Here is a 15468-nt window from a genome sequence, read left to right on the forward strand (position 1 = left end):
TTTATTTTGGAGATGCATTGCTTTTATGACACTGACCCTGAGTATGTACAACACTAAAAATTATCCCCAAGGCCAGGAAATGATGCGTTATGTTTAGTATTATGTGTACACAAAGCTGGTAGGAAATAAGTTCATTAAAAGTTACAATGCATAGGGAGGAGCCTTCAAATTAATAAAAAGGGATAAGAAAGTAAATGAGAACTGAGGAGGCCTGCCAACATAGACTTTAGATGACACAAGGAGGAAACCAGAGCACTGAACATTACTGGAAATAGCACGTAAACTTCAATTAAGATTTGAAGAGTCGTCTAAAACTGAGTTGGAATAGAACTTTGTCACCTGTTTTCCAGACATGTGGCATCCTATACTCCTAGTTTGTGTTGTGTTCTCACCTACCCTTGGACAGCACTCATTTTTGTAAGGACAACTTTATTTATTTTACTAAACGTTGATTGGGGGTTATGTGGACAAATTTGATATCAACAGAGTAGAGGACTGGCTTTGATAAATGCGGGCATGTACGGCTCACGGTGCAGTAGAACATGTTACATGCACATAGTAGCAATGTACTGTCAAGAAGCCATCCTCAATGGTCAGGCACAGATGTGACTGTGTTTTATTTGCCACTAAACATTGACACCAGCTTTTTCTTCCTTTCTTTTAGTTCTGATGTAAAAACTAAAGTCTATTAGGGTTCATGTTAAACCTTCTTTCCATGGCAGTCTTTCATACTGTAAGGCAGCATGGTGATGTTATCAATTATGGAAATAGTATTTGTTGTTTTTCTTGTTTAGTTTTTGCCTTTGTATTTTTCTGATTTGTAAAAACTATTCAAACTTGTTTTTGCTATGAGAACCTTTGTAGTAATTAGTATAAAACTAGTATTCTATTTTATGGCAGCAAATTTGATCATTAAAAGGAAAAATGCTGTAATAAATCTGCGTGGTATGGTTGCCGTTACTGGCCTTCTCTTGTAAAAATGCTAGTTGTATTGCTGGTCCAGTGGCTTAAATTTGAGCTCTTGTCCCAGATATAGCATGCCAGTCATACACTTCATTGTGACTTTTCTAACCTGCAATTCTTGCTTGGGTCAGTGACTCAAAAAGCATGTCAGGCTTCCTTAGGGGTCTGTGTAGACCCAGAAAAGATATCTGTACCCATCAGGAAAAAGCTAGGTGCCTGTCTCAGGCTTTGCTATTGATATACAGTATATAGCCTCATCTCTTTTATTTCATACTTGTTGCAGGTCCGTGTCATAGACAAAATTGGACGCACTGGATCTTCATAACAGCCAGGGAACTAATACGTGTAGAAAGAAATATTAGAAATGGCATCCTCCATACTTTCTCCTTACAGGATTTCTTTAAAGTGAATTAGTCACAAGAGTTGTCACGTAGACAGGATCATCATTCTGTACTTAGGCACTGGGGGAAATTATTTACATTTGCTCCAATTAGTTATTTTTTATGGTAACCTCAATACAGAAACCAACAGAATGGTAGTAATGTTATTTCTGTTGCTACCAGTATATGTGTTTCATGGGAACAGATTTCCTTTATCTCTTTCCTCACATAATAAGCTTATGCTATAAATATTAGCAGTGATGATTGGAGACATACTGGCACCATAAATGACATGAACACAGACAATAAAACAAGAATAGAAAAACAGAGAAGAAAGGAAAGTAGAGAATAAGGAATCACGCGGAGAGGTAAAACAGAGAAGAAAATAGTAGAATAATCTCATGCTGCTCTTTTCTTTAAGAAATTATCTGCTGTTAGTCCCAGCGCAGATTGAATACCCATCCACTGAGACTGTATGTTTGGACATCACTGGAGCCAGGGAGACATTGAATGTTACAGTCACCTTACAGCATGGGACTCAGGATGACACCCTACTGCAGCAGGAAATGATCCCACCCAAGTTATTCAAATGTGCTCAGTTCAAGGTAAATTGTTGAACTTGTAAACATGTGCCTGCTCATCAACAGGTTAATTTAGGCAGAATGTTTTTTATTCCATGTGATTCAGAACATACTAGTATCTATTACTGCCAAATCACACATTTTAACTGAACATGTATTGACTGGTCAGGAGCGCTATCTATAGACCATTGGGAGAAGAGGCAGAACAAGAACTGACCATGGACACTGGGGAGGAGATAGGCAACTAGTTGTGGGCTGGCCAGGTAAGCACAGGAGATAAACAGAAACTAATCATGGATCGAGAAGCTATGGAAGAGGCCAAAGGGAAGCTTGACATGGGGAAAGCTAGAAGGGAAATAAGAATGAAAGCTGACCATGGCACTTTGGGAAGGTAGGCAAAGCAAGAGCTGATCATGGACCCCGGGAGAAAAGAGAACATACAGTAACTGTGGAAAGGGGACACAGAAGGCTAATAATTAACTGGGAATGGACCATCAGGAGAATAGTTTAAGTGGGAGATAAGCAGGGCAGAGGATGTTTCTAAACATAGAAAAATGACGGTGCATGGATCTGTATAAAGATAAAAAAATAAAAGTTAGGAACAGCAGACCAGGTATTTTTCTTGAGGGATTTTCTAAAAATAAAAAATGAGAAAAATTAGGGATAAGGAGAAAATACAGTATGCAAACATATATGTGGTGGATAAGATTGTACTATAACTTTGAGATGGAGATTTAGATTCTTACAAATAATTTTTACTGAGTTCTCTTTCATGTCTAAATAAATTAGCAAAGCATTAAACATGCATAAAAAAGTAGACTGTAACCCTAGCTATTCTAACTAGACTTTGTATTGCCTAATAGCGGAAATTAAAGAATTCAAGGTTTAGATACAGTATGTTTACATTGTACCAACTCGGACCAATTTAACAATATATATTCCTGACCTGACTGATTTCTCTGTCAGCTCGAAATCACTGCAGTAGGCAACACTAGTATTAATTTCTCCATTGGCTTCTGGGTCCTGTGTTGAGTGGCTATCCTGCCACTTACTGAACAGGAGGTTGTCCGCTCAGCTCGGGCCAAATTAATAGATGGCTTTGCATTTTCTCAGTGAATGCAAACTGTTCTTTGATTGGATGAGGTAGAGAGACAGGGTGGTGATGTCACAATCTCTACCTCATCCAATCAGGGAACTCATTGCATTCCTTGAGAAAATGCAACATGTTTTCTGAATGGCACTTTTGCATAGCAATGTGGAAACAGCAGGGCAGTCACTGAGCCAGGAGCTAGTGGAGATCATTAGAGTAGTGGTGCCGACTACAGTGATTTCCAGCTTCCCAAGGGATTAACCATGCATGGTATATGCATAATAACATTAGTCCAAGATGGACCATTGTAGATATATAAAAATATCCATACCCAGAAATCTTTAAAATTGCATGCTTCAACGCAACATAGTCATAAGAGTTGAAGAAAATGGCAGTGGGGTCCGTTTTAGATACGGCACCTCATCCCAAAAGACAATATATAAAAATGGATAGTTGGGAAAAGGGGGATTATTACGGTGCCAGAAACAATAAAATAGATAGTAAATTATTCTATATAAATGTTAATACAACATAATTTCAACAAAAAAAAAAAGATTTATACAATAACAACAGATACAAATAGTCAATTAAAATTAGGGGAGCACAAACGATATTGTGTAGGGCCAGAATGGCGATGGCCTTGATGTGCTGCTGGGTCAAATCTTCCCTACATGTTTCACCATTACAATGGCTTCCTCAAGTTGTATAAATCTTTTTTGTTGAAATTATATTGTAATAAAATTTATATAGAATAATTTACTATCTATTTTATTGTTTCTGGCACCGTAATAATCCCCCTTTTCCCAACTATCCATAGTCATAAGAGTATCAGTACTAAGAACTGTTGTGTCTTTCTCAGGCTCCTCCTCCATATGGAGGGAAAGAAGAAGTGATATCAATTCATGTTTCTATTGTTGGGCCAAACACACAGTTATCCGAAAGTAAAAACTTGCTGGTGAGCAATATGGGCTCTTTCACTCTCATTCAGACTGACAAGCCTGTTTACAAACGGGGGGACACTGGTAAGTCATATAAAGACTTTACTCTTTTGTTTTTGTGAGTCTCACCTGAAACATATTTTATTTACTTATTGATCCTATTAGTAGATATATTGCTTTGGCACTTCCTATTATAGGGTGTAATATGGCCTTTTCCTTCTGTAGTGAAATTACTGCAGCATTGTCACTTTATGGACATGGTAGACTAGATTGATAATGCGGCATATATGTATGAGATAAAATAGATTAAAACTCAACTCCAGTTAACTCAACTTTTTAAGCAGTTAAAGCAGTAATTTTTAACAAATGTTAAAGGGCCCATTCCCATCTAACAGATCAATTGCAGTGCATTTTAATATACCTGTATTAATATGGATTATGTGGCTCATTAACTAGCACTGCATTAAGGTAGCCCATTCATTTGAATAGGCTGCTGACACAACAGCATTTTGATAACACAGTACACCGCAATGCACAGCAGTGCATGACCATGTATTGTGGTGCACAGCAGTGCATGACCATGTATTGTGGTGCACAGCAGTGCAGATGCTTTTGTAGCACCCTGATGTTTAGGCAGGGTTGCTAGTAAATTTACCTGCCAAGTATAGTTGCCTTGGCCAATTGATAGGAGATCGATTGATTCCACCCTAATTCTGGAATTGCTGCACTTCTCTCTTCTGTCATTAGATGGCAAGGTATCTGGTGGTATTAGTATTAGATAAGACAAGGGCACTGCAAGGACAGATTAGGAATAGATAGGGTATCTCAGCCAATGGGAAGGGATCTTCTTGGGTCCCTTGGCCTGCTGGGAGAGCCTATTCATTTGGGTGAGGTCAGGTGATCAGGATTCTGTGCCACCTGGACAGCTGTCTGGGTGGACGTGTATTGTATTGCCTTGGGCTGCTGGGCCAGAGCCTGAGTCCTATCCCAGGGACATCTGGCTGCTAGGCTATCTGAGGACCTATCCAGAAGCAAGAGAGCAGTGCAGGCTTGGGACTGCAGCTTGCATTCCAACCAAAAGTGCCGGTTCTGCTGGCCAGAGAACCTATCGTGGTCAGAGGTAGCTGTTGCCACTAAGGGACCATCCACCTTGTTACCAGGGACCACCGTGAGTAGCTGAAGTGAGTATCAGGGCAGTATTCTCACCAACCCGGGGACGGTGAAGAATTGGGAAACTTCAGCTGGTATCAAGCCAGAGACCCAGCCAGCAGAGGTGACGCTTGCAGAGCAGTCTTGTGTGCCAAGCCAGGTACCAAACAGGCCAGTGGGGTGACGCTTGAGGAGTATCTAAGTGCCAAGCTAGGGACCCAGCAGGGACGCGGGGGTGACGCTTTAGGAAGATACTCGATGAGAAGATTGGAAGAGCTCAGGTGATCCAGTGGCAGTAGATCAACGGATCTAGGTGATAGACTGGGAGCTCAATTAAGTGAAAATCTAAAAAAGGAGATTGTGTAGGACGTTAAAGAGTTCATTGCAACCTTTGTTACAAACTGTTCAAGATTGGTGCCATAGGAGACAGCGTGTCTACACATGCAGATGTGGTGCCTGGCTGGGTGCCTTTCTCTGCATGGTTGTCTAACTATAGAAGTCTCAGAGTCTGCTAATTAACATTGCAACTACTAAAGTGTGTCCTGGCCCTAACCCTCTCTCCCACAGTTCTGTTTACGGAAAAATAAATCTCTTTGCATTCAAGAAGTGTCTTGTGCCCATTAATCTACCTTGCACTGCGCCCACCATGCCTCATAACCCACTCTACACAGAAGGATGTTACCTCTCTGACTCTGAAGTTCACCATTAGGCCTCTAGGGGTCAGGGCCAGACTAGACTTTCATTTATTGTGCCAGGGGCCATTTGAAATGAATTGAACCAGAACACAGTAATGCCTGTATGGTAACGGCACACAGCGTGAGTGAGCCCTGTACCATCATAAATAAATATTGACCATTCTAAGCCCCCTTGACAGTATACAGTATACAGTTCCAACCTTCACGATTGGGCAAGTTTTCTGGACAGCTTAGCCAACATGTATAGTTAAGGAGAAATATAAATAACGGTATGTTTATTAAAGCAGGAAGTCATATCCCATATAGTATCATTGCTGGTAGTGTTACTAGTTACCCATATAATTACCAGAATACAATATTTTTCACTACAGTGGCCCTATTAATAATTGCCCCTATTCTATAAATACATTTTAACAAAATCCCTACAAAAATAAATGTTTGCCTATGCAACTCACTGGTGAGCAGGCAATTTTGACTAACACCTAAGTGAAGAATCTTGAAAAATTTATATCCAAAAACTGACCATACAGAGCTACTGTCTAGCTTGGACTTAATATCAGTACTTTATGGCCAATCCCTTGATATTGATCACAAGACAGGGGAACAGAGGAATGCAAAATTTCCATTATTGAAAAAATAAACCTTTCAGGAATTTCGTTAACATTTATTACAACATGAATGGTGAATACCTAAAACCCCAGCTTATTTTTTTTATTTTTTTTGTAGTAAGTAGTAAATTGTTAGAAACTCTGTATTTTTTCTGCTTAGGTCCCTATGGGGAGATTTTATCAGATTTCCTGTTTAAAGTTGGTAACTAGGACAGCAAGTGGGACTTTAAAGTATAACTAAAGGCAAAACTTTTTTTTTCTTTTTAGAGCAGAGTGGAGATGGATTGGAACACCTGTTAGCAATAAAAACCTATCTGTGTCCTTCGTATGGATAGCCACTCCATAACTCATATGTTCTGTTTAGCATTATCTTTGAAAGTGAAAGTAAAAGAAAATCGCAAACTTTGGGTTGTCTACAGAGCAGTAATAGAGGGGAAATCTACCAATGGGGACACTAGTTCTGTTGCCCTGTGGGCCCAATGGATTACCTTTTTTTGCAGGGATTTCCTCAGACTTCCTGTTTTGGCCATAGGACAGGAAGCAAAGGTAAATCTCCCCGATGGGATACAGATGGCAACATATTATTTCCTCCAATACTCTATCCAAAACAAAAAAAACTTTGCCTATTGTTATACTTTTAGCTCATAGTTCTGACCTTTATCTTGTATTAACTTATTAATGAAAACAGTTCAATTTTTACTAATGCTGTCACAATCATCCATAAATGTCCCTATTTGTAATGTCTTTCAGTGAAAATCCGAATATTGACCTTTAACAGTGACTTTCTGGCTGTCAATGACACTGTAAGTTAAATTGTATCATGTAGACATCTGCAAGTATGCAAGGGAAAGTTAATGATTTTTAATTTGATTGCTTTAGGCTCGGTTCACACAGGGGCGACTTGTCCAGGCGACTTCTCCGTCTGACAAGTCGCGCTCCATTCTGTACTACGGAACCGTTCTAATAGGAGCGACTCAAGTCGCTCCGACTTAGAAAAAAGGTTCCTGTACTACTTTTGCGGCGACTTCGGGCGACTTGCATTGACTTCTATACAGAAGTCGTTTTGCAAGTCGCCGCTGATCATGTGCAGGTCGCTGCGCTGCAAGTCGTGCCGCCCGCTGTGTGAACCGAGCCTTAATAAGAACCCGCCTCACTGATTTATGAAAACTGAAGCTAGGAATAAGCCAATCTGTCCTATTTACTGAAAGGCAAACCTACTCTTTCATCTTGAGGTACTCACCCTCTGCTGCTTTAACTCACTTTTTGTACCACTTTAATTACACATGCTCCCACTATAAAGGCAATAATAATCAGTGGTAATTGGCCCAAACTGTTCTGCCACTGACTGTAGAAGAACCTGCAGCCTTGTATCATCAGGCAGGATACAAGTGTAGAACCTTTTGTTATATAAGGTAATATATTATTAATAGTCAGTAAGTGGTTGATTTACTAAAACTGGAGAGTGCAGAATCTGGTGCATATGTGCATGGGAGCCATTCAGCTTCTAACTCCAGCTTGTATATTTAAGCTCTGACAAAAAAAAAAAAAACTGGAAGCTGATTGATTTCTATGCAGAGCTGCACCAGGTTTTGCACCCTCCAATTTTAGTAAATCAACAGCAATGTGTAGATGTCTGTGCTTCACTCCTGGCAGCCCTGATGTCCTAAGAAACTACCTATGTTAGGTATGCAAAAATACAGCCCTGAGCACAAGGTGGTAAGAGCAGGGTTTCCATTAGAAATACATGGGCCTCACAGAGCCATCCTATAAGCCCCCCCCCCCCCCATGTCACCCAGAAAAGAAGAACAAGGCAGAGTGCTTAACAAGCCATGGGGAATAGACTGTATGTAATTCAGAGTGCAAGGGTTGTTGGTAAGTAAAGCAGAGTTCAAGGGCAGGAATAGGTAACAGAGAGTTTAGATATCATGAGCAGGACCTGTACAGGGGGGGGGGGCGGAAGAGACGGGTACTCTGGGCGGAACAAATTACCATGGGAAGGGGGGCACAGTGCTGGCAGCATGTGTGCTGCTAAACATGTTTTGGACATGCTTTGATTACCGCCAACCGGACTGTGAAAGTGACACTGACTGACACCTTGTGGGAACTGAATAACTGACAATGACATAACCAGTGACACTAATACAGTGATCAGGGCTAATAATATACACTGTCACTGTACTAATGACACTGGGAAGTGGGTAACATCAGGGATGAACAAAGGGGTTAATTGTGTGCATAACTATGTATAATGTGTGTATAGTGTGCTGATTTTTAACACAGATTCATTTGTTTATTTTGCCTGCTTTGTAGGGAGAAAAAAACAAAGCAATCCTTCCCTCTGTACAGAGCCCTCAGTGGGCTCTGATTGGACACAGCAGGTCCTGGCCATGAACCATTGGCTGAGACCTGCTGACAGATTCTCGTTGTGTACAATCGCAGGGGAGTTGGGTGAGGGTGGGCTCCTGAAATGAGTAGAGATGTATGGGTACACTGCGGTTACTGTAACCGCAGTCCCGTCGCAGTATATTTATGCAACCTCATGTACCTGATCCCACCAGGAAGCCGACACTGCACAGCGCTAATCACAGGCAGTGAGGCATTTCCCGATCTGTGCAGCCGCGGATCGGGAAATATCTCACTGCCTATGATTAGCGCTGCGCAGTGTCAGCTTCCTGGCGGGATCAGGCACGTGGGGTTTTGAAAACGCCCTAGCCCATCCGAAGTGGTTAATTGCCAATTGTTTCAGTAATATGCAGCATGAAGGGGGTTAATGTGTTGCCACTGGTCACTAATGCATTAGTGTCTGTTAACCCCTTTGTGCTGCATTAGTGACACAAGTATCAGTGCTATGCTGCAGCATAAAGGGGTTAATGAACACTGATACTTGTGCCACTAATGCAGCACAAAGGGGTTAACTGACAGTGGTCACTAATACATTAGTGACCAGTTTGCTTCCTGATATAATGTGCGCAAGGTATTTATGCTTGTTATAGGGGTCCAATATCTTTTTGCTTAACCTGGCTGAGAGAGGCTGAGGTCATTTACTAAGTTAAGGCAAAGAACAGAGAACTCCCTTTACCAAGCCTCCCTTGCAGGAAGTAGCACTACAATTTGAAACTTAAGAGAAAATTAGAGAAGTGTTGCAAAAATAAACATAATTAATAAACAAAAAAACAAATCAATGAACTTGCAAGTGATGCAAAGGAACATAAACTATATGTTTAAAAAAAAAAAGATTGGACTGTCATTTATATTCATAGGATCTAGACAATAAAACAATTATGCATAAAAGTGAAATGTTAGTATAAAGTTTCTGTTTTGTTTGAAACCTAAATTGTGTAATAATCTTCCCTTTGTGTTTCTGTAGTGCCCCCTAGTGGAGATACAGGTTAGTAAAAAAAACCCTGTCTTCCTGTCTTTTAGGCCTTGTGTAAAAGTGTGCTATTTGCTTTTCAAATGTATTTGTAAAGTATCTTAAAAGAATTTGCAAGTTTGAATTTTGGATTTTATGGAGTAATGATCGCTTGCATTTGTTATAGTTGCCAGGCTGTACATCTTGATGAATGCAGCCTGTTTTGTTTGGCAGGTTCTTACCTGCTGTCTTTTAGTTTACAATTTAGAGTTGAGCTCTGAACTCCAAAACGCCAAACTTTACACTTGCTTTTTTTTACACCAATGAGCTGCGAGCTAGGTCATTCCCACCTCGCAGCTCACATAACCAAAAAGGCATGCTGGGTGGCAGCAATGATCTGGCCCACAGCTCATTGGAATAAAAGATAAAAGAGCACGAGTTTGGCTAGAAATGAGTTTGAGGACACCCAAAACCATCACTATTTACAAGGCAATGTGAATGTTAATAAAGGAAACTCAAAAACAAACTGGACGCATGTTGTACTATAATGGCTACCTCACTGCCCAGTGTACATTAATGCTAATGTTGCTCATACATACATTATTTAAACCCATCCTTTTTTAGATGTAGTCCTCTGTTTGAACACACACTTATTCAAATATGAATGACACAGATATTTACCCTCCAAATTGAACTTTGCCTGCATGACCTGCAAAGACACTTAAAGTGATTCTAAAGTCTTGTATTTTTTTGTTTAAAATCACAAGCATGTTCTACTTACCTGCTCTGTGTAATGGTTTTGCACAGAGCAGCCCCAATCCTCCTCTTCTTGGGTCCCTCTTTGGCGTCCTATCACCTCCCTCCTGTCGAGTGCCCCTATAGCAAGCAGCTTGCTATGGGGGCACCTGAGCCGAGCCGCAACTCTTTGAATGACAGCAACGGGATCCAATGGCGCATCACTGCTGTCTCATCCAATGAGGAGGAAGCACCCCAGACAGCCAAGTCTCTCGTGCAACATTGCTGAATTGAGGTGGGGCTCTGGTAAGTGTTGGGGGGGCTGAGGGGGGCTGCTGCACACAGAAAAACTTTTATCTTAATGCATTAAGATAGAAAAACTTTCTGCTTTTACAACCACTTTAAAGCAGAACTCCAAAAAAGCAAAATTCAGTAATACACCAGTACAGTGAATAGCGATTTGCCTTTATTTACTTTTTTTTTGGGGGGGGGGGGAGATAATGTTGGCAATCATTATTTAAAATGCACTTTTGTTCCCACTCTGACTGCCCCCCCCCCCCCCCCCCAATCCCAATCCACTTAAAGGCATAGTTTACCTTGGGACCATGTCTCATGTTACACCCATATTAATGCAAAGAAAATAATAGCAAAAACTTTTTTTAGGGTACTCAAATTACTTGTGACTGTAAAAAGGCAACTAAGAGAATGTAAACAAAGTTCAAGTCCATCAGAAGAACCAGTTCATGTCCATAAGTTGCTTACTCCACAAATTTGGGCGCTGGAATCCTAAAGAGTAATAAAATAGCTCTTCCTGTTTTTGGTGCTGCTCCTCACAAGATTGGGGAAATCTGCAAATGACATACAAAAAAACAAAGAAGAAGAGCGCACACTAAGTGCAGTGTGCTGGACAGTTTATTTTAGTATTCCACTGCTATTTCATGTGTATCTTTTAAAAAATTTTGTTTCTCTTAGTTGTTTTTATTCGGTTCAGCTGGTCTATGTAGTTTGCCCACTGCTGTTCTTGTTAGTATTGAGAAGAATGGGTTGCAGTGACATGCGCCCTCCCCTTGTCCTGTATAAAGCAATTACAGTACAGTGGAACCTTGGATTAGGAGCATAATTTGTTCCAGAAGAATGCTTGTAATCCAAAGCACTCGTATATCAAAGCAAGTTTCCCCATAGAAGTGAATGGAAACTCGGATAATTAGTTCTGCATTGAATTCTATGGTATGCAGTACCACATGTGGCCAGAGGTGGGGGGCGCCGGAGACACTCGGAAACCGCTCAAAGCCACTCGGATGCACTCGGAGAGGCTCAGAAACACTCGGGAACGCAGTGTTTGAGTATTTTCGAGTGGTTCCGAGTGCATCTGAATGTGGCTCTGAATGTCACCAGTGCCCCAGCACCTCTGGCCAAATGCGGTACTGCACACCGCGGAAGCTTGAATTCTCCTCGTTTTGAGAGACAACGTTCACAAATAGAGTCAGAATTTTAAAAAAAGATAGCTCGTATTGCAAAACGCTCATTAACCGTGTTACTTACAATCTGAGGCATTACTGAATTCCCTCTAGATAAGCTTGACAATGAAGGAGATCCTTCAAAATGAGTAGCCACACCCACTGCTCCACCTGCATGTAACATCACCCAGTAGATCCTTGCAACCAGAGGCGTATCTAGTGAAACTGGCGCCTATGGTAGTCACTGAAACTGCGCCCCTATCAAAACTGCTTTACCATCAGAGCCCCGCTTAACATTCTTCAGAGCCCCTCTTTACATTCAGAGCACCCTTTACCATCAGAGCCCCCTTTACGTTCAGAGCACCCTTTACCATCAGAGCCCCCTTTACGTTCAAAGCACCCTTTACCATCAGAGCCCTTCTTTACATTCAGATCCCCCCAGTGCTGGAACTGTGCATAGTGGGTAAGGAGGTTACAAGCTGAGAGGCGAGGAGAGCACTGCAGTGGAGAGCAGAACAGTCTGTGCTAGGAATCCGGTGGCCACCATATACTGCTGTCATGTGCCAAGCATGGAAGAAGGTTGAAAATACCATGGGCAAGGTACACAGACTCTGACTGGACTGACCTCCCACTGATATCACTGTGGCGCTGGAGCCTGCATATTACAGGACGACTTCATCCCTGCCCAGGCGCCCACTCGCAGCCATAGGCAGTAAGGAGAAGACGGGCTCCTCCTACATAGGGGAAGTTCTATCAGATGATGACCTCCCCCACAGGTTAATGGCTAATTAAAGTTACTGTTAGGGGAGGAAATTCATCCAGATCTCTGTCTGCAGCCCTCAGAGCCCTAATACAGCAACCGGTGGCGCCCCGGGCCACCCCTTCATCCCAGTGTCAGTTAGTCACTGGGACTTGTCAGGGAAGAAGTGTTGCCCAGCCACTCACAAGTGCTCCCCCTTCATATGGCGCTCATGGCACTTGCCATATCTGCCATACCTTGAATACGCCACTGCCTACAACACACTGGGCCTGTGTACAGAGCTCTGGTTTGTCCTTCAGCTGCAGACATTCCTCCATCTAACAGCACTGCTACCCAGGACTACATGTGTGAATACAGAGAAGTGTCCATGCTGCGAGTGATGAGTAAATGCTTTTTCTATTTTAATTTTGTGAGTGGCCAATTTGCATCTGATTTTAACATTAAAAATTAAATATTAATATAAGACCCCCTTATTTTTGGGGAAACACCATAGGTGTCCTTCGTTCCCATACCAAAAAGTTGGGAGGTATGTGTAATGGGCACAGTGCTCTGGACAGTCTGAAGAGGCCTGTAATGTACACAGTGCTCTGGAACGGTTTGAGGAGGCCTATAATGTACACAGTGTTCTGGAACGGTTTGAGGAGGCTTGTAATGTACACAGTGCTTTGGAACGGTATGAGGAGGCCTGTAATGTAAACATTGCTCTGGACAGTCTGAGGAGGCCTGTAATGCTGCACACAGTGCTCTAGTCCCTGGACGGTCGGGAGGCATGTAAATGCTGCACAGTGCTCTGGACAGTCATTTGAGGGGGTCTGCAATGCTGCAAAGTCCTAAGCACGCTATGGTTAGTACCTATCTTGCTGGGAGGGGAGACACTTGCAGGCTTTATAGACAAAGCTCACATTTGCGTTCATTGTCAAAAATGTTAATTGATTTTTGTCATAGTTTTCGGCAATTGACGAAAATTCTGAGTCATTTTTGTTTTGCTTTCGTTGCTGAAAACATGCTGCTGATGAAAATTATGATGAAAATGTTTTAATCAATGGAATTAACACTGCATCTGCCCCCCTCCTGCAACATCACCATATTTGTAGTCCATTATTTCCTCCAGCCCCCTAACAGCGGCTAAGATGTAAACAATGCAGGAGCCTGTGCATTGCAACATGATGCATTGATCACAGTTGAAATTCTCTGTAGACTTCAATGCAAACATTTAATAAATAAAAAATTTTCATTTTATTAACATGAGGTGCATATAATACAATTTTGTACCAAAATTTGTACTATGTCCTTAATTACTTTGTTGCTTCTATTTGCTGTTAAGGGATTTGCAATACACACTGCAGGTTTGTTGTAACTCCTGATAGCACAAATATTTTCATTTGATTTCTGTAATGAGTGTACTTCGACTTTATCAGCACACTTTGTGCTTTATTATCTCCTATGTGTTAGATAAAAGGGTAACTGTGCACATGGTGCTTTGTTTCTCTTTTAAGAATCCAAACCTGAATCGCATTGGCCAGTGGTTAAACATAATACCCGATAAAGGCATGATCGATCTTTCCCTTCCACTGGATTCAGAATCACAGCTGGGAATCTATACGATCATTGCTCCCAATGCTCACCAAGAGTTCCATGTGTCAGAATATGGTGAGTAATTTGTATTTTATATATTGGGCGTAAATTTTTTGTGGGAAATGGGACTTTATATGCAACATCTGGGATCACATATAGACAGATGCAATAACTTGTACACACCAAATTTTTATTATATTTACATCATAAAAAAGGTTGGCCTATACAGGCCTATATAAAAAGTAATTTTTGTTACCTAATAATTGATTTAAGTTTTTGTTAAAAGTACAACTACATATATGCAAAGTATACAAAACCTGTGTTGATGCGTTTCGCTTCTTCAAAATAGGATCTATGTATGGTACTCAGAATTTGGCAGTCATAGTAAAGAACAAATGAGCTTAATCCTCAATTATAATGTAGAATATATCACCTAGAGAGAAAATGGACTTTTAAGGTACCCAACACAATCGTTATTGTAAATCTAAATTTCCTTTGATTTATATTGCAATTAATTTAACCACCAAGCCTCTTTCTGAGATTTGGTGTTAACAAGTTAAAAAAAAAAAAATTTGCCAGAAAATTACTTAGAAGCCCCAAACATTATATATATTTTTTCAAACACCCTAGAGAACACCGTATTTGCGCAGTGGTTTTACAAGCGCGCTTTTTTGGAAAAATTACACTTTTTGGAATTGAAAAATAACAGTAAAGTTAGCCCATTTTTTTTATATTGTGAAAGATAATGTTATGCAGGGTAAATTGATATCCAACATGTCACGCTTCAAAATTGCCCCTGCTCGTGGAATGGCGACAAACTTTTACCCTTAAAAGTCTCCATAGGCGATGTATAAAAAAAATTCGACAGAATTCTACAGAATTCCATAGAATTATTGCTCTCGCTCTACTGATCGTGGTGATACCTCACGTGTGGTTTGAACACCGTTTTCATATGTGGGTGCTGCTCATATATGTGTTCACTGCACGTGAGCTCTGCTGGATGGGGCACGTTTAAATTTTTTTTTTTTTATCTTATTTATTTTACCTTTTATTTTTTATTTTTACACTGTTATTTTGGGGGGGAAAATTGTGTCACTTTCTATTCCTATTACAAGGGATGTAAACATCCCTTGTAATAGAAAAAAAGCATGACAGGACCTCTTAAATCTGGGGTCAAAAAGACCT

General features: G+C 40.9%; 1 protein-coding gene across 1 annotated transcript in view; it reads left to right on the plus strand.

Moving 5' to 3' along the window:
* The first annotated feature begins 207 nt into the window (after positions 1 to 207).
* LOC143930667 (alpha-2-macroglobulin-like protein 1) overlaps positions 208 to 15468 on the plus strand; it is a 210419-nt gene continuing 195158 nt past the window's right edge. The window contains exons 1-6 of the mRNA XM_077455170.1: positions 208 to 417; positions 1765 to 1948; positions 3874 to 4036; positions 7155 to 7207; positions 9772 to 9792; positions 14205 to 14358. Of these exons, the coding sequence (XP_077311296.1) occupies positions 353 to 417; positions 1765 to 1948; positions 3874 to 4036; positions 7155 to 7207; positions 9772 to 9792; positions 14205 to 14358 (640 nt within the window). The 5' untranslated portion in view covers positions 208 to 352. The remainder of the gene's footprint in view (positions 418 to 1764; positions 1949 to 3873; positions 4037 to 7154; positions 7208 to 9771; positions 9793 to 14204; positions 14359 to 15468) is intronic.

Source organism: Lithobates pipiens, unplaced genomic scaffold (assembly GCF_037356315.1).
Source record: "Lithobates pipiens isolate NorthernLeopardFrog02 unplaced genomic scaffold, aLitPip1_a1.2 Scaffold_25, whole genome shotgun sequence".
NCBI classification, from domain to species: Eukaryota; Metazoa; Chordata; class Amphibia; order Anura; family Ranidae; genus Lithobates; species Lithobates pipiens.